At 50.2% G+C, this 27,018-nt stretch overlaps 1 protein-coding gene across 2 annotated transcripts; it reads left to right on the plus strand.

The window, feature by feature from the left end:
* Positions 1-27,018, plus strand: poc1b (POC1 centriolar protein B). 2 transcript variants are annotated; one of them, XM_049022236.1, is made up of 12 exons: positions 1-620; positions 1,644-1,728; positions 1,817-1,988; positions 2,551-2,730; positions 3,070-3,177; positions 4,442-4,557; positions 4,865-4,998; positions 5,103-5,171; positions 5,277-5,429; positions 5,518-5,595; positions 18,930-19,127; positions 20,523-27,018. In XM_049022236.1, the coding sequence occupies exons 1-12, from the start codon at positions 606-608 to the stop codon at positions 20,658-20,660; spliced, it is 1,446 nt and encodes a 481-aa protein (XP_048878193.1). In that variant the 5' UTR covers positions 1-605; the 3' UTR covers positions 20,661-27,018. The 2 variants fall into 2 exon arrangements, with proteins under 2 accessions (XP_048878193.1, XP_048878202.1); XM_049022245.1 differs by having other exon boundaries at positions 1,648-1,728.

The raw sequence follows: 27,018 nt of genomic DNA on the forward strand, positions 1-27,018 counted from the left end.
TCTTTCATGCATAACTACGGCCCTCTATAATAATATGCCAATCAGTATAAAAAGCCAATCAGTGATGAGCTTATTGGGACGTTCAGGTTTTGGGAAAACAGTCGCCTAGCAACAGTGACCAAACGTTCCCCTTATTTCCTTTATGCTGGACGGAGTTTGATCATGCTACAAAAAAAAAAATCACTTCAGCTAGTTTATCTGGGGAACGAGTAGTGTCTTTGTTGGAGTCTTGAGGCACTTTTATTAATCAGTGCAAATTTTTTGTATTACGCTAATATATCTATGCATATTTTAAGTGTGCGTGCAAAGCCAACATCTTCAGAAATGCTTAACGTTAATTTACTTCATTTACTTTTAGGATGAAACTATTGTGTCTCCCCAGTAAATGGATGCATATACCATAATATAGTTAGTTTCTGATATGTGTACGACTTGTTTCCGCTGGTAGGTGACTCGGTCATCGTATACTCTAGCCTGGGGAAAAGCGCGCCTGTTTGACAGTGAGCGCTGCTGCGGCGCTAACAGGCTAATAGGCTAACGGTCTTATTTGCTGCTGAAGACTCTTCGTACGTCACACACACACCGGAGAATCGCAGGCGCTGCCCATGGCGTCCGTGCTGGTAAGAAGGCGCTCAGGGCGGCTCTTTTCCGCTGAGTAACTTAGTAAACACGAACTACTGTATGTCTGAGTCACCAACCCCTTAACCATAGTCGATTCTAGATCCTGTTTAGGGATCCACCCTGTCACTTTCCTCATTTTGTCATATGTGCAGAGTTGCCAGCTTTGGTTAGATTTTAGGTAACACTTTACTTGAGGGGACACAAATAATGCAGTATTATGCTATTACTTATGTATTAATTAACCACAAAATAAGTGTTAGTTACTACTGAAGGAACAAGTCATGAATAATACATTTGAAATACTTACATCATGTTTGTTCATTAATGAATCATGAAACATCTTTCATCTTAGTAGCTACTATATTTGTTCATGATTTCTACTTCAGTAGTAACCGAGTTACTACTATGTGTTTGTGTCCCCTCAAGTAAAGTATTACCAGATTTTCAATCCCAGAGAAGTTTGCAAACGCATGTACATCTATGTAACAGTTTTATTACCTTGTAAATAGTCTGTAGGGTTGGCACAAGGCCTCAACGCTTTTGATGTCGCTAATTTAGGTTTATAATGGAATAATATAGATTTGCTGTGAAATTACTTGCGTGAGAGTCTGAAAGCGTGAGTGTCACGCCAGATGCGTGAGAGCTGGTCACCCTGCATATGTTCTCAATCCCCCTGAATTTTTTTTTTTCTAAATCCATTTAGCGACACGTTTCATACAAAGTTTACGGGGTTTCCCTTTTGAGCTAAGTTTATGATCAGGGATTCGGTGGGGTGGGGGCAGGGTGATTAAATCGTAGAATTGCCCCTGCCTTTAACAAGCCACATTTCCTGCTAATGCACTCAAGAAATACTGTCATCCTCGGTGTCTAAAACGGATCCCCTCATAACGTAAGACTGTGTCCCTTGTTTGCGTGCAGAAAGTGTTGCTCATTATATACAGTAACCATGACTTTTATCTTTCATATGTCATGTTCACTCGGATGGGGTGTTGCAAGTTGTGGATGTAATTATGTTGTTTCAGGAAGATCCTTCCTTGGATCGACAGTTTAAAGGTCACAAAGATGCTGTCACCTGTGCTCACTTCAGCTCAAACCGAACACAGCTGGGTATGTGTGTGGCCTTTAAATCCGGCTTTCATTTTGCTCCTTCTCTCACTTCTGGAAATGCCATTTGTCTTGGTCTGCTGCTCTTCAGCAACCAGCTCAGTTGACACGGCTGTCATGGTGTGGAGCCTGAATCCCAAGGCCCGGGCCATCCGATTGGTGGGCCACACACTAACTGTCACTGGAGTTGAATTTTCTCCCGCTGGGCACCTGCTGGCCTCTGCTTCGCTGGACAGAACGGTTCGGCTGTGGACCCCCAGCACGTGAGTGAGGAGGAGAAACCACATGTTCTTTATTCCTTAAATACATCCAGGGGTCTTCAAAGTGAAATGCCCTGGACCCCCATCATAATACTGGGTGTTTCTCAATACCAAGAATGCAAAGGTCGTGCTTGTGGTCTTGGCAACACCGGTCTTGCTATCTTGTCTCCGAAGAATGAACTAGGGGCGCAATGAATCATGTGATCGGTTTAATTTAGCAAGGAGGCAACCCATGTACCCTTGATATTTGAGGCGGGGCAAAAACGACATCTAGGGATTTTTACTGTACTTGTACTTCTGTTCTTGAGTATTGGAACACAAGTACAGTCAAGTAGGCACAGTGAGAAACACCCAAGGTTCCTTTATTTTGGCTCAGTTTGAGTTACATCTATACTTGCCACTGTAGGAACGATATACATCTATGCAACAAGTGCTTCACACTGTCCTGTGCTTTACTCTGTAAGTCCTGTGAAAGCTCTCCCCATCACTCACTGTCTGTATGTCCCACCTTTGAACGCTATTCCGCTAGTGACGGCAGCAATGTGACGTGTCGTTTCCTGCCCAGGAAAGGGCAGACCGCGGTGTTCAGAGCGCACACGGCCGCAGTGCGCAGCGTCAGCTTCTCCCCCAACGGCCAGCAGCTGCTCACCGCCTCCGATGACAAATCCCTGAAAGTGTGGAGTGTCCAGAAGCAGCGCTTCATCTTCTCCCTGAAGCAGCACACCAATTGGGCTCGCTGTGCACGGTACAGGCCGAGAAACGCCCGTCATACACGGTCTGTGTATAGACGGTCAGGTGTGGTGCTGGTACACAGCCTGGGTCATCGTCTTCAGAGACTGCTTAGGGGGGTGGTTGGCTTCATTTGTAGCCTGCAGAGTCAAACAAACACTCTCCAGGGGAAACCTGCCTAGCGCTCTGCAGTTTCTGTGAGCTACAGATGAGGATAAGCAAAGAGGTGGTCATTTTTGGGGAGGGGGCCCAACCTTAGGGTCGTCACATAGGGGGCTGCCAGAACCTGCCGGCTTGTGTGTGTGGCTCATCTCCTGCTGGCTCCTCCAGATTCCTCACCCTGCTTTTTCCCCAGTTTCTCACCAGACGGACGTCTGATCGCCTCGTGTGGTGACGACAGGGCGGTGCGCCTCTGGGACACCGCCAGCCGCCAGTGCATAAACACCTTCACAGACCATGGCGGGTAAGCCGGCTTCTCATCTTCACTTAAGCCCCGATCTGCTGCCTCGTCGCGTGCCCTGTGCTCACGGTGGGATAACTGAAGGCCATGCCGAGGCAGCAAGCAGCCTGATGTTCTGGAGGAAGGGAAGTGCAACACCCTGGGCTGTCCATGGTGCCCTCTGCTGGGTGGGACACTACAGCACAGTCCCATGCTTGTGTGTTCCGATGCAGCTGGTGTTGGGAGGATTTGTAAGGTTATTGCTACAACCGGTAACAGGGTCTCGGTGAATTATTCAGCCAACAGCACACTTCCGGTTGGTAGGGCAGCAGTCTGAGCATTTATTCATTTCATTTATCTAACTTTTTTTTATTTTATTTTACAGTAGAGAAGTTACAATTTATGTGTATTCTCTGGGATTTGAACCAATGACCTTTGTGCTGTTAGTGCAGTGCCCTATATGTTGAGCTACTGGAGCTCAGTGGGGATGCCCAGATCCGCAGCCAGCTCCTCCAGGGGGATACCAAGGCGTCCTCAGGTCTGCCAAGAGATATAAACTCTGCAGCGAGTCCAGGGTTTGCCCAAAAGTCTCATGTCAAAATTTCCATGGAAACGTTCCAGAAATCCCCCACCCCTTATCATAGTTGCAGCTCTTGACATACTGTGCGTTCACTGAGACCAAAACAATACCCTGTGCATTGTTATCTTCCAAGGCCACATGAAGTGTTTCCCAGCCCATGTGATCAAAACAGCCTTGGAGCGTGAAATCTGATTGGCCTAGCCAGTACTGTTTTGTCCTAGTAACGGGGGCTTCTTGTTTTACTTTCTGCGTATAGGGATTGCTTTTCCAGAAGGCGGGATTACCAATGATGGAGTGTCCAATCCCAGCGAGTGACATGTTAGTCGTATTTGGAAATAACTTCTTTCTAATTAAAACTTTCTAATTTGGAACCACATAGGTGGCCTCCTGGCCTGAGTTTTCCTCTCCTGCATCGTTCCTTGAGCACCACATCGGTATCAGTTTGTGGAGAGCTACGAATGGTTGCTGTGGTAACCACCGTGAATTTCCTAAGTAGGTCAAATGGCTGGCACATGACCATGAGGTACCCCAAGGTCAGGAGACCTCGAGGGCTCGTGTGTCTCTCTGCTAACACAAAGACGGACTCCATCTCCCTCGCTAGGGCTGTCCCCATAAACTGAGCTATATACCAGCCACTCGGGAGATGTAAGATTGAGCCGAATGTGAGAAAATAAATGGAAAATGCCATAACTTTCATTTTTTTTTTAGGTGTGAGACATATGTGGGTTTTAACAGTAGAGGCACCTGTATCTGTTCTTCGGGGACAGATAACACTTTAAAAATATGGGACATCCGTACCAACCAGCTCCTGCAGCACTACCGAGGTATGTGTGCGCGAATAAACTTTTATTTATGTACCGAGTGTGCATCTAAACACCTCTTTCTGTTGTTCTGCTGTGATTGTAAATACTCTGTACTGACGAATTCGTACTGAATAGGGTAACATTCATTAATTCCAGTACGGTGTGAAACGGCAAGGATTCAGCATAAATGTCCTTACTGGGGATGAAACAGAGGCAGTATACCAGCACATAGCGTTCCCCAACCCTAATCATTTCCCGCACATTGGACCTGCCCTTTGACTTTTAGTGCTGCTTGATCATACAGGTTTATTTTCTTATTCTGTAACAGTTCACAGTGCTGGGATCAATTGCTTTTCGTTTCACCCATCGGACAACTACCTCATCAGTGCGTCCAGTGACGGCACAGTGAAGATCCTGGACCTGATGGAGGGGAGGCTGATCTATACCCTCCGCGGCCACAAGGTTGTGCTGTTGGGCAGGGACCGTCATTGCCTTCCATGACAGTAGAGTGGAGTAAAGATGGTTGTACTGTAATTGCTGCTGGGAATGTTTGGCATTTCCCCCAGGGGCCGGTGCTTGCCGTGGCGTTCTCCCCCGATGGTCACCTCTTTGTCTCCGGGGGCTGCGATTCCCAGGTACATGTGGCTTCCGGGGATCTTAGAAACACCGTGTTTGGTTTGGTCCTCGATGGCGAGGTTCAATGAGGCCCAGCTGCCATGCTCGTTTCTCTGCCGGTCCAGGTTCTCATGTGGAACACCAACTTTGACGCGTTCGACTATAAGGAAGTGCTGAAAAGGCATCGCCGGCGCGTCAATCCGGACCCGCCCCCACACCTGATGGATATCTACCCGCGGGCCCCCCACCTCCACTCGGCCCAGTCCAGCTCGATCGAGGTTGCACAGCGTCTGCCTCCTAATCCATAGTGCTTCACCTCCTCCAGCGTTAATAGCCGCACTACATCCCGTGTGCCTCTCTTCGCAGATCAGTCCCTGTGTCGCAGACACGCAGAGCCCGGACCCACACGTCGTAGAGCTGGGCCAGAGCCTCACCTCCAGCATGGTACTCCTTTCACTATATTCTTTGGCCAGAACCTGTTGAATAGTAAGCGTCTAGTAAGTTGGACGTTTCCTGTATCTTGTCTTCAAGCCACTATATTGATGTTAAAAACAGTTTACAGAGGGTGTGTTAATCCTCAGGATCATTTTGGTTCTCTTATTTTACGACACCGAAAATAGTGCTAATTAAATAAGAATAGCCATCATTGGATGTCCTGGTTTAGTTTCTGAAGCATAATGCTTGTGTAACGTGTGTAATGTCTGGAGGTGTCCAGCAGATGGCAGTGTGTGCCTAATGTACTGCATGTATCGAGATGCCCCATGTGACCAGTCCTTTGAGACTTGAGCTGCGTTTTTATGTGGAACGCTTGCTAGCAGCTCCTGGGGATTTTGGGTAATCTTGCTGTGCTGTGTATTGGCCATTTCCCTTGTTCCGAAACTGGACCTTTCAGTGTTAAAATGACTTGAAAGTAGTAGTGCACTTTCTCACTGGTCCAGGGAAGTACACAAAGCTTGTATTTGTGTGGCTCTAAGTTCTCCTCCTAGGGCGTTGTGTGTCTGGTCCCCCCCCCCCTCCCGGACAGAGAATATGCCTCTATTTCACACATGCACCTGTAGGAGTACCGTCGACTGCAGCATATAGTGTATTCTCACTGTCAGTGGTGGTAATGTGTAGGTTAGTGGCAGCTGCACCTGCAGATGCTCCTGGTTTGCAGAGCCCAGCTTTGAGCATTTTGACACTTAACTGCAGCTTTTCTCTCGCTGCTCACGTTAGGATTATTCCTGGTTCTGGCAGGGTAGCCGGCGCCTCTGCTCGGCGTGTCCGGCCAGGGGAGCAGCAGGTGTTTTCGTGTCTCAGTATGCGGGAAGCGGACGCGATCACTTCCCGCGACGTAACCTGCGAGGTATCGGATGCCGGCGAGGTGTGGATGCCGGCCTTATGGTCCGCGGCTCGAGTGACAGGATGTGGTCCTTGTTCTCAAAGGCCACTTCCCCCAGGGAGCCGCATGGCTGACAGGCCGCGGGCACCGCTACACGCCAGGGCTGTCTTTAAGCCATGCTGGCAGTAGGGGGGATGCCTTCAGTGTCTCATTGTTGGGGGATGCTGAAGATGCAGAAGAAGCTCAAATGGGACAGTCCAAGAGACCAAGGCGGAGGTGGAGGAGTCACCTTGGGGGCTAGTGGCGTGGCTAGCCATGCTGATAGGGGCTCCCTCCGCATCACTTCCTGTTCCCGCACCGCAGGCCATGCCACTGGCCGGCAGCCTAGGTGCTGATAGGGGCTCCCTCCGCATCACTTCCTGTTCCCGCACCGCAGGCCGTGTCACGCAGGCCGTGTGGGTGAACAGCACCCTGCCCCATGTTCCCTGTATAACCGCTCTCTCTCACCCTCCCTGCCTTTCTTTCATCTTTTTTCAAGGGTATGGAGCTGTGCCTTCTGGGGCTGCTAAAAATACCCTGACAGAGGGCTGACACCAGGCCTATAAATAGTTGTGTGGGGGGGTTATTGCAGGTATCGGGGACGCCTCAAAGGCGAGCACTGCCTCTGTGCGCTATCCGGCCGCTATGCCTGTGCGTTACCTTTAAAGGCCTCATGCTGAGCAAAATCCACGGCTGTGCAGCCAGTTTCTTCACAGTCAGGAAGGTCTTTATAGGCTAAGTATGTTCAACACAGGAGGAGCTTATCCAGGGTAGATATAACATAGAACATGCATGACATTTTCTAAGTATCTACACATAAAATTTTTGCACATACAGACGCTCCTGTACTTACAAACTTTCCACTTATGAACTTTCAGACATATAAACGAAGAGGACTGTAAGTCCAAATTGTCTTCATTTGGCTCCCGTTTCCTGTTTGCAACATCAATTTTCTTTTTTCTACGCACCAATTCCGCCCAGTACGACTCCTGGCCGCTACTCCCGCTGCACAGCAGCGTAGCGTGCATACTCCCAGCATCGTAGTTCTTTGTATTCACGTATACCCTTAAAATGATGTTGAATAACGACTTACGAGCATTTCAAGTTGAGAACGGCCGTCCAGAACGTATCTCATTCCTAAGTAGAGGAGCATCTGTACTTCTTATGCTCGATTGTCTACTGACAGTCAGAAGCAGCATAGGATGGAATAGAGGGTGACACAAATAAATAATGTATGTAAAACCATATTCACGCGTGAATTCCAGATATTGTCCGCAGAATCCGGACTGGACATTTTTCAGAGTAGCCCTTTCCCACATGTGGCACAAGCGGATGCTGTCAGTGTCAGATGCATTCACACCTACTAGAAATACTACAGTGGGTTTAAACAAGGGGTGGCACTTTGGTAGAGCATGCAGGAGGTAGGGCATGACGCAAGACGTACACTGCGGAAATCACTGTTTTGTTAGCACATCAAAAATGTTCACTGCTCACCTGCGCCTTAGTTCAGATTACACCGCAGTCACATAGCCGGATCGTAATATGATCGCACACCTTTGAGTCTCTTGTCATTCCTTGAATCTGTCGGATGACAGATTTCAGCATATGCACTTTCCGACAGAATTTTCTGGCTTCTGTTTTCCTGCGTCTTCAACACGCCTGCTTGCTTGCGGTGAACTTGCGGATGGTTTCCTGTTCCATTCGCACATGGGGGTCAGTTGGAAATTACCTGGGCTTTGTCCTAGGAAGCTAGCAGGGAGACGTTTTGTAATGTCCGGCACGACTGATTGAGACATTTGCGTTCACACGTACTGCCTTTCTGTGTAATGTATAAAAAAGTTCAGGGTGCTAGTGAACGTCTGAAAGTGGCTTAAACAGGGGTGATAGTGGGAGGAGGTACAGTGTGTGTCGTTACCAGACCAGTCACTGTCGGTGAGGAACACTGATGTCTGGTGGTTTGGCTTTGCCCTGCCAGTGTCCTGCCAGGCCGTAGAGGATGGACGAGATGGTGTCCTGCTTGTCTCTATGGCAGCAGAGCAAAATCTCGACTAAATCCCAGTTCCTTGTGGTGCCGTCGTCCCTTTTCAGGTCGCAGGAAATGCGCTTGACTTGAAGGGCCGGCGGTGGCTGTTAATCTTCAGCTATGACATCCCCCGAGGCTCGTGGCTGGTGATTAATATGACAGAGCGTGTTATTAATAACGCGACACTGTGGCCAGTTTGACGTGAGATACAGTGTGTGTTTGTGCAGGTGCCTTTAGTAATGTTTCTTTCCATTTCCGTGTTCATCCATGTGCGCTCTGAGCTGCGTTCGTTTCATTTTCATATACTGGCTGAAAAAGGAGAGTAATTCAGATAAAACCCAAGTACAAAAAATGATTGCATGTGGGATAACATGTTTTACTGAACTAGCCCAGTCGGCTAGTAGCAAAAAATTTTATGGTTAGACTGGTTGTACGGGTTTGATTTTGCTAACCGATTTTTGGCTGGAGAATTATTTAAGTGGGTGCTCAGAACGTTGTGTCATGGGGGGATTATTAACATAGTCTAGTGGGTTGTATAAACGGGAAGTGAAATTTTCAGATATCTAAATCTATTCCAGTAGAGCCCCTCAAACTGGGCTTAAAGAGTGGATCCCTGAAACATGGTGGAAGCATAGAGCTCTCTGAGGGACGTGGTCTTTTGCGGTGCTGAAAACAGACACCCGGCGATCAGGGATTACTGAGTGCCTTGGTGTCTGGGTCACATGGTAATGAACGGATATATTTCTGCTCTTCACCAGGGACAGTGTCTCTGGCTGTGAGTCACAGCTGAACGGCTGTGAAATCCAGGATCTGTCTTTCGCCATGTGGCCAGGGCCGGATCTGCGGTCTCTTCGGTCCCATTCCCCTTTCATCTCGCGTGTTAGCCCTGCCTCCGCATAACCTCCTGTTTCCATGGAGGCGTCAGCGGAGCCATGTAGCTGATAGGAAGGCATGTGCAGAATGCCCGCGCCCTCGGCGCCCTTCACCCCTGACAGCCGCTTCCTGTTCGTCCCGAGGTCAGGCCGCCACAGCCGAATCGTATGTCAGTGACGACACAGTGCTAAGTTCTGTTTCAGTTTTAGCTGCCGTTTTCCTGCAGTTAAGTGTCAAAACAATCCAGTGCTGGTCTGGTATATTATTTCTGTGATGAATGTTAATTACCCGAGAAGTGCAGATTTCTGAGAAGGAGGTCTCCTGCACCGATTGTGCCATTCTTAAGAATGTTCTTTCGGCATAGCCTAGGCCTGTTGGGAGCAGTCCAGTCACTGGAGACATTCAGCACTGGTCACTTGGTCACAATTTCATCATTTGTTATTTTGAATTTCAGCGATTCCCACAAAGTAAGTTGCTTCAGGGAATGAAACTTCCGTGCATTTGCAGTCAGGACCCTCAAGTGTGAAATGGAAAAAGATTTTCCAGTGTTTTTCAGGGAAGGTCCAAATGCTGTACATGCTCATTTTTTGAAGGAGTTGTCGGAGGTCCTGTCTTGCTGCTTTGTTTTGATAATCCAGACCGAAAGGTTTTTTAAAAATCATTTTTATTGTTGATGGTATAGATGCAGGTTAGGATTCTTTGAGCAGTGTCATTGCCAGTTGATAGTTTCCTGGCACAGATGCAGGTCACCGTCTCTCCCACCTCAGGAGGAAGATTCTCTTCCCCAGTTAATTGACCAACTGGTTGACTAATTAAGAGCTAAGGTGGCATCAGGCCTGGTGACCCTCCAGGGTATTTGGGCCAGGGAGGATGAAGGGGTGCAGGGTGGACCTTCTCTAGAGAAGCTTCAGGATGCAGACAGTGAATGATGAGTTTCTATTTGCTTGCAGCTTTTGCTGGTCCATTAGCCATTAGCATCGGGCTGGGAAACGTGTCCATTTTTAATATATCGATAGCACAGGGCGCATGGATACACTGCATATTCATGTTATGCCTTTGAGAAGCACCAGATGACTGAGTTTGCTTTACTAAAGGAAGTCCCTCCCCCTTTAAATGACCTTCCTCCTTTTCCTGTTTGGGTTTCTCTGCTGGATCTTCAGTGAGACATTTTCTAGACAATCTCACCAGCCCTCTTCCTGGTGTGGCCTTATTACCGAATCATGGCCGTTCCTTTAGTCCTGCTCCTATGTGAAGCCCCACATTGCACAGTTTGTGTACCGGATATCCTCCTGTCGAGCAAAAAATTCAGATGTATCGTGCGATGATCGCATAAGAATGCGTCTTCCTGCAGTTCAGGGGGGCGAAGGTCATTTGTTTTGTGCTCTACAGTGGTTCCTACTGTAACATTTGCCCTTCTTAACAGGTTACGTGACCTGTGGCATTTTTAAGGGGAGCAGTACTGTGAAATGTCAGATTGCATTGGGTGAGGAGCCCGTTGCAGGTCCATGGCAGGGAGACCCGTCAGCGGAGGGTTGTTGTCAAGCCACGTGTTGTGTGGCTCTGGCTGTAACTCGATCCCCCCCAGAACCTTTGGTTTGGCTGCTGCTGCTCTCCGGCTTAGGCTTAGGGTTAGGGTTATATACACCGAGTGGTACGTCGGGCAGCAGGTGTGCCCTGACATCACAGCCCACACCATCTCTCTGTGTGAGTGATACTTGCGATGTGCTCCCTCTTCTCATAGCCTATGCCAATATTCAGACGTATGCTAGCTGCCATAAAGCAGTTTCAAAGAAACATTTCCTTGAGATCTTCGCTGTCATTGGTGTCCTGTGTTCTCCTTTCAGCAGCGTTCCCAGGAACTGGATTCCTGTTGTTTGTCTCCCGAGCTGCACCTCTTGGCAGGTGTGGGTCCCTTTGTGGGAATTTGCTCTTATTAGACGAGGGGAAGCAGTGGTATTGCCCCCAGCTCCTCTTACGGCCCCCCTGTTGGGGGTAGTGTGTCAGACCCTGGGCGGATGTTTCCCTGCATTCCCGGGATGCCGTGCAGTTACTGTAGGCTTCTTCCTGTTCTGTTCCGGCTCTGTCTGGATTATTTACGATGATCCACAGAAGGCCATCCCTCTCTCGCTCTCTGCCGGAGGTCTATTTTTAGGAACACCAATGGCATCCTTTCTCACCTTTTAGAAAGCAGGCATATTTGATAGCTGCTGGCCCTCCGGATCTTTCCGCACTGATCTCTCCCTCACCCCCGGGCCTCTGGTGACTGGTTTGTTCCGGTCGGTCGTAGGTTCATGCTTCGGAGGCCTGCCCAAGCGTGATGGACGTTACCTTCTGTGTACAGCCCTGTCCTTGACCTCTACGAATCTCTTTTTAGGATCTTCACAGTCTCCCTGCGCCTACAGCATGTGCTGCTTTATGGGAGACTGAGAATAACCAGGCTGAGTTGAGTTTACTGGTGTCCCATCCAAAATCACTGCTATGTGGATCATCCATTCCTTTGTCTAATTGTTTCTTTACTAGACAGCTTAACATCAGATGAAAGGAGTACACTGGAGTACTCATTCCTTTAAACCAGTGCATCTTTTACAGCAGGGGTGGCCAATCGTATCCGCAAAGGGCCGGTGTGTATGCAGGTTTTCACTGCATCTCCCTAATTAGGTCACTAATTAGAGGATGGATTGGCTGAAGAGTCCTCACACCTGGGTTTGAGCAGCTGACCTAAAGGTTACCCCAAAAACCTGCACACACACCGGCCCTTTGCGGATAAGATTGGCTACCCCTGTTTTACAGGCTTGAACCAGTGACATATGCTTTTACTGAAAGGTTTTGGGTGGTGTGTTTGTTAGCGAAGCGCATATTCACTGTTGCATCTAACGTTGTGCTGGTCTCAGTCTGGCCTCTGATAAACTGGAGATGGTGGGGCTTCAGAGGAACCTTCTCATTGATCCTCATGGCCAGGGCCACCGGATATCAGATAGGATGTCGCTGTGGCTGGCTTTTGTCAGCAGATTCCTGGCTCTGCAGAGATGTGGGTGGCATGCAGTAGGTGTGAGGAATCCTTTGTTGGTCAGGGCTTTACATTCCTTCGCAATGTTCTGATGGGGAACACATCTTTGAGCCTACACCCACCCTGTCGCCCCCGGGGGCCCCATGCTGTACAGGGGCCCCATTTAACTGCTGCATATGTTCCTGCTTCTGGAACCCAGCCTGGCACATGTGGTGTGTTTGGACTGGCAGGGCCTCGTGTGGCGCTTTGGCTCTTATTTACTGTGGTGGTGTGGCCTTTGGATGGGGAGGGGGTGGCTGCTGTCCATAGCCCATGTGCCACTGAATTTCTCTGTTACAAAGAAGAACTATTAATAAGATGGATAATGACATTCAGATTTTGGGAAGAAATGTTCCTGTAGGCTAGATGCTTATGTGTCGACCTGTGCTTAACAAGAGACAGCTGCTCCCACAAGCACACCTGGGTGTGTTGGCTGTTGGAGTCTCCAGTGTGCGGCGTGTTCGGTCTGCTCTCTGGAGTCTAGTGTGCGGCGCATTCGGTCTGCTCTCTGGAGCCCAGTGTGCGGTGCGTTTGGTCTGCTCTCTGGAGCCCGGTGTGTCACTGGATCAGTCTGCTCTCTGGAGCCCGGTGTGTGACTGGATCAGTCTACTCTCTGGAGCCCGCTGTGTCACTGGATCGGTCTGCTCTCTGGAACCCGCTGTGTCACTGGATCGGTCTGCTCTCTGGAACCCGCTGTGTCCCTGGATCGGTCTGCTCTCTGGAACCCGCTGTGTCCCTGGATCGGTCTGCTCTCTGGAACCCGCTGTGTCACTGGATCTGTCTGCTCTCTGGAACCCGCTGTGTCACTGGATCGGTCTGCTCTCTGGAGCCAGCTGTGTCACTGGATCGGTCTGCTCTCTGGAGCCAGCTGTGTCACTGGATCGGTCTGCTCTCTGGAGCCCGCTGTGTCACTGGATCGGTCTGCTCTCTGGAGTCCGCTGTGTCACTGGATCGGTCTGCTCTCTGGAGTCCGCTGTGTCACTGGATCGGTCTGCTCTCTGGAGTCCGCTGTGTCACTGGATCGGTCTGCTCTCTGGAGTCCGCTGTGTCACTGGATCGGTCTGCTCTCTGGAGCCCGCTGTGTCACTGGATCGGTCTGCTCTCTGGAGCCAGCTGTGTCACTGGATCGGTCTGCTCTCTGGAGCCAGCTGTGTCACTGGATCGGTCTGCTCTCTGGAGCCAGCTGTGTCACTGGATCGGTCTGCTCTCTGGAGTCCGCTGTGTCACTGGATCGGTCTGCTCTCTGGAGCCCGCTGTGTCACTGGATCGGTCTGCTCTCTGGAACCCGCTGTGTCACTGGATCGGTCTGCTCTCTGGAACCCGCTGTGTCACTGGATCGGTCTGCTCTCTGAAAGAAATAGCTGAAGTAGGAGTATGGCAGAGTCTAGTCTAATCTACAAATTGTTGCACTGATCACTAAAGGGTGGGCAGGCTTAATGTGAGCAGTGGTGGCTTAATGGTTAGGGAAGCACACTCGTAATTGAAAGGTTCGAATCCCCGACCAACAAGGCACCAATGAGGTACCCTGAGTAAGGTACCGCCCCAAGCACTGCTCCCCAGGCACTGAATTAGCTGCCCCCTGCTATGTCACATTGTCACATATGGGTTAAATGCAGAGAGCACATTTCATTGTTGTGCACTGTGCTGTGGTGTGTCAACAATGACAACTAATCACTAAAAATTCTAATTCTGAAGTGTTCTGGGCATTGATGAGGTTGGAGTATTATCACTCTGTATTAAGCTGTCGTTTTACAGAGCGTTAGAAGCTGTTAGTTGCTTGTAGTACTGGTGCCAACGTAGCCCTGACCAGAACTTTGTTTTATATTCAGTGGTATCTGTGCAGAAACAGCAGAATGGGGTGCTGCATATGGGTTTATCGCTTATGCACTTGGGCAGCAGGAGAGCTGAGTAGGATCTTTTGGAGCCTTTGCCTGGTATTTTTGCTTCTGTGCTGTCAGTGGTGGTCAGTCAGATCCCGGCGACCCTGCCTTAAGGGGTGATCATGCAGAGTAATGGCGGCGAACAGTCTGTCCATCTGTCTGTCCTCAGGGAGAGTCAGGCTCTCCAGGAAGCCGAGGCCAGTCAGCACCACGAGGAGCCGAATGGATAAGTGTGTCAGGGGGAGTAAAAACAGAGCCGACCGGCCGGGGAGGTGGAGTCCCACACAGCAAACGGGGCGGCGGCCAGGGGAGTAACTGAACGTCCCTGCCAGGGCGGAAGTGGCTGGATCCGGAAGGATCTAAAAATAAAGGCAAAACGAGTGCGTGCGAGGGTGGGAGCGCAAAGAAAAGGACACTCCGGTCAAAACAGGTGGGGAGGAGCAGCAGCGGGGGGCGCCGGGCAGCCGGAAATGCGGAGGGAAGTGGCAGTTTAAACAGCAGGCCGCTGGAGACCCGCTATTACGTGTGTAGGCCCCGTCCGCAGCTTACCAGCCAGCCACTTTTTCCAGTTCCGATTAACTTTTCGGCTGTTACAACTGGAGCTTAAAATAATGAGGCGTATAACTAAACGTGTGGATTTTCTCTGGGTGCCTTGGGACGCTGGTGTGGTGCTGCCGTGTGTCTGTGTCTGTGTCTGTGTGCGTGTGCGTGTGTGCTCTGTGTTTCCTGGGAGATACCCGGCTCAGCGCAGGTCTGCATCAGAAGAACCTACCTGGGAAAATGAATCATTTCAAATGAATGGAAACAGTGTTTCCTGAAATATACAGCATCTCCTCAAAGTAAATGAAACGTCCGTCACCTAGACGGATAGTGGAGAAGTCTGGATAGCAGGCTGATCCTCATCCTCAAGGCTGTGGCTGTTTGATCTTGGCCTCCGCACCATTCAGTCTTGCCTCCATGCCTCCCCCCCCCCCACCCCCCAGACACAAAGTAATAATAATCAATTTCACACAGAGAGGGCTCTGACATTGGCTTCTCAGACGGCAGGATGCTATTTCCTGCCCTGCATCCGCTTTGTAATTCCATGTTAATGGCTTCCTGCTCTTCTGCTTTATGCCTGTGCTGCTGTCCTGAGAGACCTTCAGCACAGATACCTCTCCATCTCGCAGCTTCTCCTGCAGCTTGTCGTTAACGCCGGGGTAGGGGTAGCTTCCCGGCGTGCTTGGCTGCTGTGGTCAGCCAAGCTCGAGTGGGTGCTGCTCACCCATGAGATAATGCAGGAGTCGCAGCCTTTGCGTCTAGCGCCCTGTTAGAGGTGTTAAGGGTCATGCTGCACACAGTCATGCTGAACGCTGGCTTGCTTGCTTAACATCAGAATGTAATGCAGTGAACACTAGACAGATGAGGGTTTGAACAAAATGAAGCAGAAGGTGTCTCTGTAGGTTCATTATTATTGTTGTCCTCGCATTTAATGCGACGCCCCATTTCTCATGCTCTCTCGCCGTTCTCTGGATTGTGGCGCCAGGAAACATGCTCTGGCTTAAAGCCCCCGTGCGGCGATGAGTCATCGGCAGGCTCCACCAAGGATCTCACAGCTGTTTTGTCATTCCTAGAACTGGGTCAAAACACAGCCCCATGTCTACTGCCATATTTGGAATTCCCTCTGCCTCACTTATTTGCTGGAAATATTTAGTGTGGATGCCAGCCCTCTGCTGTGAGTGAGCGCATCCCCCCCCCCCCCCATTCCATCAGTGTCCCCCATGTTCTCTGTGCGTTCCTCCGTGCCCCTAGAGTGTTCCCCCATGCTACTAAAACGTTCCCCTGTGTCCCGAGAGTGTTCCCCCTTGCCTCAAGAGCACATTGCTCCGAGAGCGTCCCCCCGTGTCCCGAGAGCGTTCCCCCGTGTCCCGAAAGCGCTATGCTCCGAGCCCCCAGAGCGTTCCCTCTTGTTCCAAGAGCATTCCCCGGTGCCTCTAAAGCATTCCCCGTACCCCGAGAACATCCCCTGATGATGAATCTGAACTTTCTTGATGAATATCTTTCCCTGCCTTCTCCAGCAGTCACATCCTGCCTCAGTGCCTCATTTGAGTGTTCGCACTAATCACGACCTAACGCAGCATCGGTGCTCAGTCAAGTAGCTGCTTATGCACTGACATTTCTGATGGTTGGTATTTATCTGCGTTAAATCCTACGTGTGGGCGGCTTTTAGCTTGCCGCCATGGGAGTGAGTCCAAAGCACACGGCGACTAGCAGCTCTCGCAAAGGCCGGTGGATGGCATTTTGTCACCAAGGAATGTCAGGCTGGGGATGTTCTCCATAACCTGCTGTGACTGTCAGCGCCTCTCGACTCTCCGTCCAGTATTGAATGATCCTTTCTGTAAAATATGAAACTCTAGTTATGGAGGCTCCTGCTGATAGTTGGAGCAGCAGATGTCTAACTTTGATTTTCAGAAAACGGGTTAGATATTTCACATGGGCCCCAACCGTCTGCAGTGATTTGATTGGGAGTTCTACTCTCAATGCACCATATGGCCGCCTACAGATGGAAGATGTTCCCGCCCCTGTCACGTGACCTGCCAGCGCGCTTTAATCTCGTAATGTGCTTATAGGCGCTGGGGAGCATCTCTGCTGCTGGGTCACTGGCGTGCTGCATTTCCTTTGTACGCAACCAGGAAACAAAAGCCCGGAGGATGCGCCGATCTTCCCCTACTTCTCTTTCATGCATATTCTCCTCTGCGGCTGAAGAGTCAGTCATGTGACACTGCCACAATGAGGCTTGCATTCTGAATGGGCATATTTCAGCTCCTAATAATCCATGTGTAACAGCTGAGAGCAGGGAAAGTGGCAGCAGTGAGTGTGGTCTGTGTATATATCGGTAGCGTGGCTGTGTTCATGTCGACCAGTGTGGTCGGTGTCCACATCAGCAGTGTGGCTGTATCTGTATCACCAGTGAAGGGCTGATCATCTGGGTTCAGGATTAGGGAAGTTCAGGGGATTGTCTGTTGTTTACACTGCACTGAAACACCATTCAAGTGTGGTACTATTGCAGGGATGTGGACTGTGAGTAGTCTCATATGCAGATACGGGTCAGTGAGAATAGGGAAGTCGTACAGTTAAAATAAGCCTCTAAGTTTGGCTGGTGGGGGACACTCGGCCAGGTTTGGTGGTGCACTGGCAGCGTGATTTACCTCAGCGCACCGCCACAAACGCGGGAACCCAGCGTTCATTTGCATTTGAAAAAGAGAGGGTGAAAAATACCTTCGTATGTTGAAAGCAAATTTGGGCCGGATGTGTGGCTGCTATTCTCACGGCACCTGCCGGCGTTTTCCTCACCTGAGCCGCGTCGATGTCACACTGCATCCTTTTTCGCGCGTGAGGTTGGTATGTGTGAGTGTGATGTCACCATCCCCCCCCACACCCCTTTTCATGCCTGTGCTCCACGTTCTCGCCTTGCAGCACTGCTCATTATGCCTCTAAAGATGTGCATATATACACACCTAGTGCTGTATGTGAAGCTGCATTCTCCAGGTCTCAGGGGTGTCCCACTGTCTTCTCTATTCTATTCTTCATTCAAAACCCTTTTTCATGTAATTTAATGAACTAGTGATAGGCCATGGATTTCTGTAGTGAATGCTTTTCTAGACACCGTGCTACCTGTTATGTTAAACCAGGGGTGTCAAACTGCAGTCCTGGGGGGCCGGAGCCCTGTGTAGCTTAGCTATTTCCCTGTTCCACCACAAATGATTCAGCTCAAGAGCTGTGTGGTAATTAGCATAAGGATCAGGTGTTTTAAATGAGGGGAAACCCATAAATGTGCAGGGCTCTGGCCCCCCAGGACTGGAGTTGGGCACCCCTGTGTTAAACGGTCAGCTAAAGGCTGTGCTGAACACTAGGGCTCCCCTTGAAAGTCGACGATTCTTAATTCAGTCAGAGAGACTCCGTGAGTCAGACGATTCTTAATTCGAAGTCGTTCATTACAGTGACGGTATAGATCTGATGGAAGCTTACAAAAGAGATGACATTTCAATGAGGAATTATAAAGAAAGGGGATAGGAAATGTATTTTTATATTCTAGCAAGGTGCTTAAAAGAAGTCCACATTAGTAATTATCTGAACAGTAGTGAGACGTGAGTCTCGCCATAACCTATAGGCCCTGTGGGTTGACATGCTAGTCAGGAAGGTTCGGGTCAGCTTAACAGAACATTTCACGCTTTTGGGTGGGTCGGGTCAGTGTCAATACATCGTTCTGACTAAGTTATATATAACATATACTATGCTAGCTGTAATGCTGAACAGTCTGTGCTCTACACTCCACCAAACACTCTGCGGTCTGTTCTAGAAAACATTTTGTTAATCACGCCCTAAGTGCTAACTTTATGTTTTTAAGAAGTGGCACATTTTGCCATGACAACAAGATTTCCGTTGCAGGATTAAAAGCGGCCTTTTCTTCGGTGCTGCCAAAGTGGGCTTTCCCGAGAAAAGGGGCCGGCGTGGTGGATACGATTGCTGCAGAATGAGAGGAAATGTGTCCCCACGACCTCGCCTTTCCGCTTGGACCATGCTGTGAACGGTGCCTCGTCCTCTGCTCTGCTGCAGGACGGTGGTGGCGGCCTTGGGAGCAGAAGGTGGCCCGTCGGTGATGACACACGGGCCTCAAAAGGACCTGGCTCAAGGCAGGAGGAAGAGGAGCAGATGGGCGCTGTGACCTTCCCCCTGGAGGAGCGCTCCTGCCTGCCCTCGGCCTTCTCCAGCACCCTGGAGAACATCGTCCAGCAGCTGGATCTCCTGACGCAGGTTTAATGACATTCAAGCATAACGTTACTTCCTCTTAGCATCGGGCTGGTAGCTGCTGAGCCGCATTAACCAGCAGTCACATGCAATGCCGTGAAGACCCTCACTGCGAACAAACATCACAAAGAGCCACACTGCTACTGTCCTGCTTATGCTCTCCGTCAGTGAGTCTCAGCCCAGTCCTCAGGAACTCCCAGCAGTCCACAGTACTGCTCCCTCCCAGCTCCCAAAAATGTGGTCTCTCTGGGGGTCCCCGTGGACTGGGCTTAGAAACACTCTAAACCATGTGTGTATCGATCTTAAACATACAGTGCTTTGGTTTGGCATCGTTGCGACCTGATGTTTCTCCTGTAAATGCAAAAAGTTTCGTACAGAAACTAAAAATTTTGTTCTAGACTCGAAGCTATTTGTAAATATGAAATCATAGCTGTAGTGTGTCATTGCTGCACTGTAGTTTTAAATGCTGCACTGTAGCTGTAAATGTTGCCATAACCATATTGAGTAAACGCTGCACTGTATAGCGATTCGCCATAGCGAATAAACGTAGCCAGAGCATTTAACGCTGGACCATAGCCAGAGCAAGGATGTCAGATCGTAGCTGTAGCAAGTGAATGCTGGACTGTAGCCGTAGTGAGTAAACACTCAATCGTAATGATAGCGCATAAATGCTGGACCGTAGCATGTAAACGCTGGACCGTAGCCGTAGCATGTGAACACTGGAGAGTAGCTGTAGCGAGTGAACGCTTGATCGTAATGGTTGTGGGAAAACCCTGGACCGTAGCCGCAGCATGTAAACACTGGACAGTAGCTGTAGCAAGTGAACGCTTGATCGTAATGGTTGTGAGAAAACCCTGGACCGTAGCCGTAGCATGTAAACACTGGACAGTAGCCGTAGCGAGTGAACGCTTGATCGTAATGGTTGTGGAAAAACACTGGACAGTAGCCGCAGCATGTAAACACTGGACAGTAGCCGTAGCGAGTGAACGCTTGATCGTAATGGTTGTGAGAAAACCCTGGACCGTAGCCGCAGCATGTAAACACTGGACAGTAGCCGTACCGAGTAAACGCTTGATCGTAATGGTTGTGGAAAAACACTGGACAGTAGCCGCAGCATGTAAACACTGGAGAGTAGCCGTAGCGAGTGAACGCTTGATCGTAATGGTTGTGGGAAAACCCTGGACCGTACTGTACTGTAGCTGTACTGTAGCATGTAAGTGCTGGACACTGGACAGCCTCTCCGCTCGCTCTCTGTCACAGAGCACACGCTCTCTTCCTTCATGGGGGGCAGTGAGTGCAGCGTGACCCTGGCTGGCCCCTAACCCCGCTTCTCCAGGCGTGACCCCCCCACACCCACCCACGCACTGAGCGCTCCAGCTGCCTGTCCCGTCTGTCTTGCAGGCGGTGTCCATCCTGGAGGAGCGGCTGACAATGACCGAAGACAAGCTGCGGGAGTGTCTGGAGCAGCAGGCCAGAATATTCCAGCTGCGTGCAGTGGAGCCGGAGGCCGACAGCAGCTCCCTGAGCTCATCTGTGTAAAGGCCCGGCTGCGCCTGCCTTACCCCCCCCGCCCTCGAGCTGCGCAGGACGGAGCTGACTGACAATGGCTCCCTAAGCTTGTCTGCATAAAGGTCTAACCTCCACCCTCCCACGCCCCCCCCCCCCCCCCCCCCGAAAACACCCACAGCTACAAAACCAGCTCCTCTTGTTTTGTCGGCAGCAGAAAGGCAGCGAATATGCAAATCTGCCCACTTCCTCAGAGCGCCTGGTGCAGGTCGTCGCAAACAGCACAGAGCGTCGTACACAGCAGTCGTACTGTCCTCCTAACCCAGCACGTGTCTGTCTTTGTACTTTCTGTGGGAATTAAAGCAGCCCCTTCACCCTCCTCAGGGCACTGCATCGCTCTGCCGTCTGTTGTGTCTGTGCCGAGAGGAACCATCTTGTTTACTCATCCGCCCGCATGAAAGTGGGTTTCCTGTCGCGGAAGCCATAAAGAGCATGCAGGCGTGTGCCCTTTCAGCGCGACATCCTTCCTCACGCCGATGGCCTCTTTTGTGTGTGTGTGTGTGTGTGTGTGTGATGGAAATAAGCCAGTTGGGGCCAGTGAACTTTCATGCCGTACGGGAATATTGTTTTTGCACGCTGAACACAGAGCCGTAAGGCCAGGCTTACGTTAGAAGAATCAGAATCTGCTTTGTTGGTTGAGTGTTAATACATACAGGCAATAGTGCAAGAGGAAGCTGAGATTGAAAGGGACACAACTTCATAATATAAATATGAAGGTCTTTATTGGTGTGATGAAGCCAGATTAAATATTTGGGGGGTTTCTCCCCCACCCCTCCAGTTCCTATGCCTCTGCATACAGGAAGTGTGGCTCCGGGTGTCAGTGGCTTGCAGACATACGCATCGAAGGCAAAGCAATCGGCACAGATGGTCCAGCTGATATGTAAAGGGGCTGCCATGTGTGGCATCTCTGCAGCACAATACAGTTCTGAAGCTCCTCTCAAGGGGCCTCGCTCACATCTCCTTTTGTGTCTGACTCGCCATCCTTGGGTCTGGGCCTCGCCTGCACCACTGTAGAATCTTCCAGACCTTAGTGGCGTCTCTCTGGCGTTTGCCTGATCTGTAAACACACACCCTGCTGCCTCTGCACATCCACAGGAAAGGAGGGTGGCGGCAGCGGACAGGCTGAGCCGGCGGATATCCCGTCTCAAGTGCTGCCGGCCTTGAGGCCCACAGCGGCGCCCGTGGATCCGACACGCCATGCAATGTGGGCTCGTTTGCAATGTCTTTTGTTTGCAGAGACCTCGTGTACAGGAAATGAGGTGCTGGGGGACATGCACAGTAAAGCGGTGTGAGCAGGGGACCAGCAGGACCAGGCTTGTCTCTCACGGTCTGGTGTCTCACTTCCTGTGCAGACTCACTGACCTCCAGAAAGAAGGAGACCCCTGCCCTCTTTAGCCTGTGCTCCGGGTTTCTCCCTCTGCCACAGGGAGAGCACAGCAGTAAATCACAAGCCGATGGACAGGAGGAGGCGGCAACGCTTGTACGTTGCAGCTCATTGCTGCCGCCGCTCTGCAGCCCGTGGAGACGGATCTGTGTAACAGCCACAGAATAGACCGGAAAAATGGGAAAACTTTCTGCCTTTTTTCCTGCAAACGAGTGACTGCAGCAGGCTGGCTAGCAAACTTGGTATCTGTGGTTGAAGTCCTGCATCCACGGCGCCTCTCGCACCTGGTGGGGGGTGACCGCACGAGGGGTGTGTGAGCTGCAGGTGTCACGTCTGCCGCACAGAAAGTAATTTTGGCAGCTGTGCAGGAGGGTGCTCACCTTCTGCTGCCGTCTCGTTTTGTGAATGGGGTCACGCTCTTCAAACGCGTCGTGTCAAGCTGCCGAGGCCTCTAAGTTGCTTGCTCCATTTCACTGCGGTTTTCTTGTTGTGCCTCCCCGCTGAATATCGCTTCTTGCACGTGGGCGTAGCTCGTTGTTTATTATCCGGTTTCTGCTTGACAGAGGAAGTGTAGGATCACTCTCTCTCCAGCTCCGCTGCTGCGTGTGGCTGCACTGGGGACTCAGAACAATATACATTTTTTGAGAAACCAGGTATACATAGATCCTGGAGCAATTGGGGATTAAGGGTCTTGCATAAGGGTCCAATGGTGACATCACTAAACCGAGTCTGGGATTCGAACCAATGACTTTCCAATCACAGGCATAGCATCCTCACCAACTGATCCACACAACGCCCCCTTTCTGCTGCTCTGCATGTGCGATGTGGGTGCGTGGGCTGGGTGCTGGGGTTGCCGGTTGGCGGTTGGGATCCACCAGTGTGATAGGTGTTTTCTCCTGTGCCTCTGCCCTCCATATGAGACGCTGTCAGGTGTTCCTGCCACATCGGCGACTTTCTGCAGCCTCACCTTGGGTGGGGGGTGGGGGGGGGTCCGTCGTGGAAAGCTGCTAATCCCCCAGATCAGTGAGAGACTATCTCAGTCAACACAGCATACTCTTGTTTCAGTTTTTTATTTTGCTTCTGGGTTTCTATAACCACACTTTTGCCACTTTGTCCACGCTTAGCCATGACAGCACGATGAAGGTGATCAGGCCTTGGGAAAGCTGGGCAGGAATGCCGGCCCTCTGCTGGAGACTCATCTGCTGCCCATGTGGGTCGTGCTGAACTTGCATAATAGAGGTCCCTCTTTCAAAGGATTCTCCTCCATTGTCTTCTCACATTCTTTCTTCCTCTCCTTCCCAGTTCATGCACCATTTTGTTTAATCAGTGTTGCCACGCACTCTTGTCAAGTGCCTTGTGTTGTGAGAGGCGCTATATATAACATGAACGGAGTTTGAATGGACTGTTTGATCGGATGGGACCGGCAGCCACGTTGCTTTTGTCATGAGCTTTCTTCTGAGTGTGGGATCTGTGGATGGCTGCTTTAGGCTGCAGCTGTAAGCAGTTTTCATGCTGACACACAGGTAAAAATCGGTGGAACAGGAAGTCCCAAATGAACAGGTCTGCTAAGCCTGGGGCTCGCGTTTGCTCTGCAACGTGGCTGGACGGCCGCACCCCCTTTCCTCCATGGGAGGGGCCTAATGAACCCAACGGTAGGGTTATCCATGGCCCTCCCTCGGACGCTTTGTCCCAGCGATAGCATCAGCACTTCCGTGGCTGTAATGGCTGTTGTCTTTTCCCGATGACTTCCTGGCGATCGGAGCACTTACCGGCAGAGGCTGGGGGCGGTTTGGAGCCGAGGAAATCCACTGTTTACTTTAATGATACTTTTAAGAGAAAAAAAACACACCTGCTTTCTCTTCCGGAGTTAAACTCTGCCGAGACCTTTAGCAGCACAAATGATGCAGCATAAGTGCAACAGAATGAAGATATTCATTCATATATACTTTTAAGAGGAGCTTTTGTTAATAATGTTGTTAAATTAAGAAGTTTCTTTAGTATATAACACAGTATGAGCTACATAACCAGGAAGCTGAGCTGCTTTTCGTGGTCAGGGCTTCTAGGTGAGGCTGGATTGTGGTTTCTGAATGGAAAAAAAAAAACCTTGAATAAAATGGAAAGAAAACTTAGAAGATTTAAAGATATTTTTTTCTGAGCCAATGTGACTCCGAGATGAACATGCTGTGTCTTCATGCCCCAGAGCCTGGAAGCTCTTCAGCCAAGACTTTCAGTAGAACCGTACATTTTTTCCCCATGCTTTGTGGAACTGCAAATTATTTCAATAATTATGGCATGTGGTTGAAAGATGGACGGGTAAATAAAATCTTTTTTAATACGTTTGTATGAATGATTAAATTGTACAGAGATCACACCTGGTCTGCGCATGAAGTTTTATCAGTGAACGGTAGATTCTTGTAGATTCTGGAATTGGACATTATCTCCCAGGTGGTTCCGTGTGACCCAGTGAATGAGTCTAATGGACAGCTGGTCCACCTGCGTGGTACAGAGCTTCTAAGGCTGGTGCTACAACAATGCCTGCTTGGCTTCCGTCATTCTAGTAGGCATGACTCAGCCAGGTTAATGCGTCTTACCGGGATCCGGTTAAGCGCAGCTGGCAGGTGACATCCAGGAGTGTCGGGTGAAAAGGATTGTGGGGGATGACCTCCATCATCAGTTTCATAACAGGTCCGTGAAACCTCAAAGCCCTAGGAATGAGGGTTTGAATCCCATCCCTGTTCCCCCAGTGCTGTACAGGTTCCCTCCCAAAGCCAGATGCCTTGTAGTTTGGAGAATTGGTGTCTCTAAATTACTTGTAGTGTGTGTGGACTGAGCCACTAACCCACTGAGCGGCACAGAGGGGTATGAAGTGTGGCACGCAATGGCATCTTCATGGCGTGCAGAGACTTCTCATTGTGTATCATCAGTAGATGGCTGAACACTCAAATCCACATTTACACAGTCCAGTCTCCTTTCTCCCTTTATCTCTGACATCCTCCATCACTTCGCAGTCACGGCTGTTGTGAGGCATTCATTGCAGCCCCCCCCCCCCAGGCATCCTGATAAACCCATAAACTGTCATAGTTCCAAGCCCTCCCTGAAGAAACTCCTTCGAGTGTGCTTGGCTGATCTTCACACCATTAAGGGATGCCGTGAGCGTGTGCGGTGTGATTAAGGAAGCAGCCTGACACTGAAGTCGAGCTGCTGAGATGGCTTCCTGCAGGCGGTGACTGTCCCCAGTGCAACAGCGGGCAGCCAGAGTGACCTTTTCACAGAGCCGAGGCAGAGGTGGTCTTGTCAGGATCAGCGCAGTGAGGTCGACAGGCAAAGCCTTTGGCTTCCCATCTGTCACTAATGCTCTGTGTATAGGCAGAAACACAGGCCATTCTCGATTCTAGTGTTTACCTCCATGAAAAATTATTATTCTAAACCAGTGGTTTCCAATCCGGTCCTTAGGGACCCGCAGACAGTCCACATTTTTGTTCACTCCCAGCTCCCTGCCAGACAATTCACATTGTTGCTCTGGGAGGGAACAAAAATGTGGACCGGATTGGGAAACACTATTCTAAACCGATCCGGCAATTTCACCTCGTATTTCTTTGAGGCCGAGCACCCCTAAAGGTCAAAGGCCCCTGGCCAGAGCTACTGGCACACTTGTCAAAATCCACTTTCACGACATTGACCTTTCAAAGCATCGCTGACATGTTCTAGGCAGGTTCTAAATGGCCAGATAAAAGCTTCTGTTTGCTTAGCTGACCCAGCTGGGGCGATTATAGCTAAATATGTGGCATTTAGGGACACCCATAATCTCACTAACTACAGGGAGGTGTTTTCCAAAGGCACTTGTTGCTCTGTGCCAGGGTCATGTGCGGGCATCTCTGTGGCGCTCTGGAACCAGAGGTTCTGAACATATTGCTGAAGTGGGCCCTCCTGGCAGCCCGGTCTCACCGCGGATGTGGTTCCCCATGGCGGGCCTCCGGCGAACACCGAGACATCAGTAATTATACTGCAGGAGCCGCCTATTAACAATCCTCCTGCTGTCAGTAAATTACAGGTTCAGGACCATTACCCAGAATGCCCTGTGTGGGCTGCACTAACGCGTAAAAACATCCTTTCTGTGTTAAGGATGTTTGGGGAGCCTGTAGGAAACATGCATGTTTTAAATGTGAGGGAATGTGGAGGAACGAATGGGTGTGACCAGCAAGAAGATGGAGAAATGAATGAAAGCGAGATGGTCTCTCTAACTGGGACCTTGAAGAGCTGTGAAATTAATAAGGAACAGAGTTTGAACTTATTTCTTCCAATAGTTCAGGGTGACCTGAATCAGTTAATATTCAATTTGCTTTTGTTTGCTTGATGAGTCCATAAAAAGCGAGCCAATAAATATGTAAATTATGGCATCACAGAGTCCCTGCAGCCAATCATCTTTCGTGTCCTCGGACCCGGGGCCTGCAGGTTTCATCTCGGGCAGCACTGTGTTCAGGTTTCCTCGTTTTAAAGGTTAGAAGCAATCAGCCATTTTTTTTAAATGCTCAAGGAGAGAACAACAACCTCCAAACACAAACATCCAGTGACAGAAGCAGGGAGGAAGTGCCTTGGTGACAGGAAGTGAAACTTCACACTGCAGGAACACGGCTCCTGGCCTGACCCCCATGGGGGGTGGGTGGCAGATTAAAGGGCCCCTACGCACCACAGAGATGGCCTGAGGGGTCAGCTGATAAGAACGGAGTCGCCATTATCTGGCAGCCGTGGCAGCAGCGCAGTCAGGCATGAAAAAGGCGGCCTGCAGAACAGGCAGACAACAGGAAGTGACCCGGGTCCCGTGTCACATGATGAAAAGGGGCCTTTTTGTTTTTCTGTGAATGTAAGTGTGATGCCCGACCTTGACAAGTTTAGGCAAACAGCTGTTCAGTGTATCTTATCCTGTAACCCTAACCCTTATCAACCATA

The sequence above is a fragment of the Brienomyrus brachyistius genome, chromosome 1 (assembly GCF_023856365.1).
Source record: "Brienomyrus brachyistius isolate T26 chromosome 1, BBRACH_0.4, whole genome shotgun sequence".
In the NCBI taxonomy this organism is placed as follows: Eukaryota; Metazoa; Chordata; class Actinopteri; order Osteoglossiformes; family Mormyridae; genus Brienomyrus; species Brienomyrus brachyistius.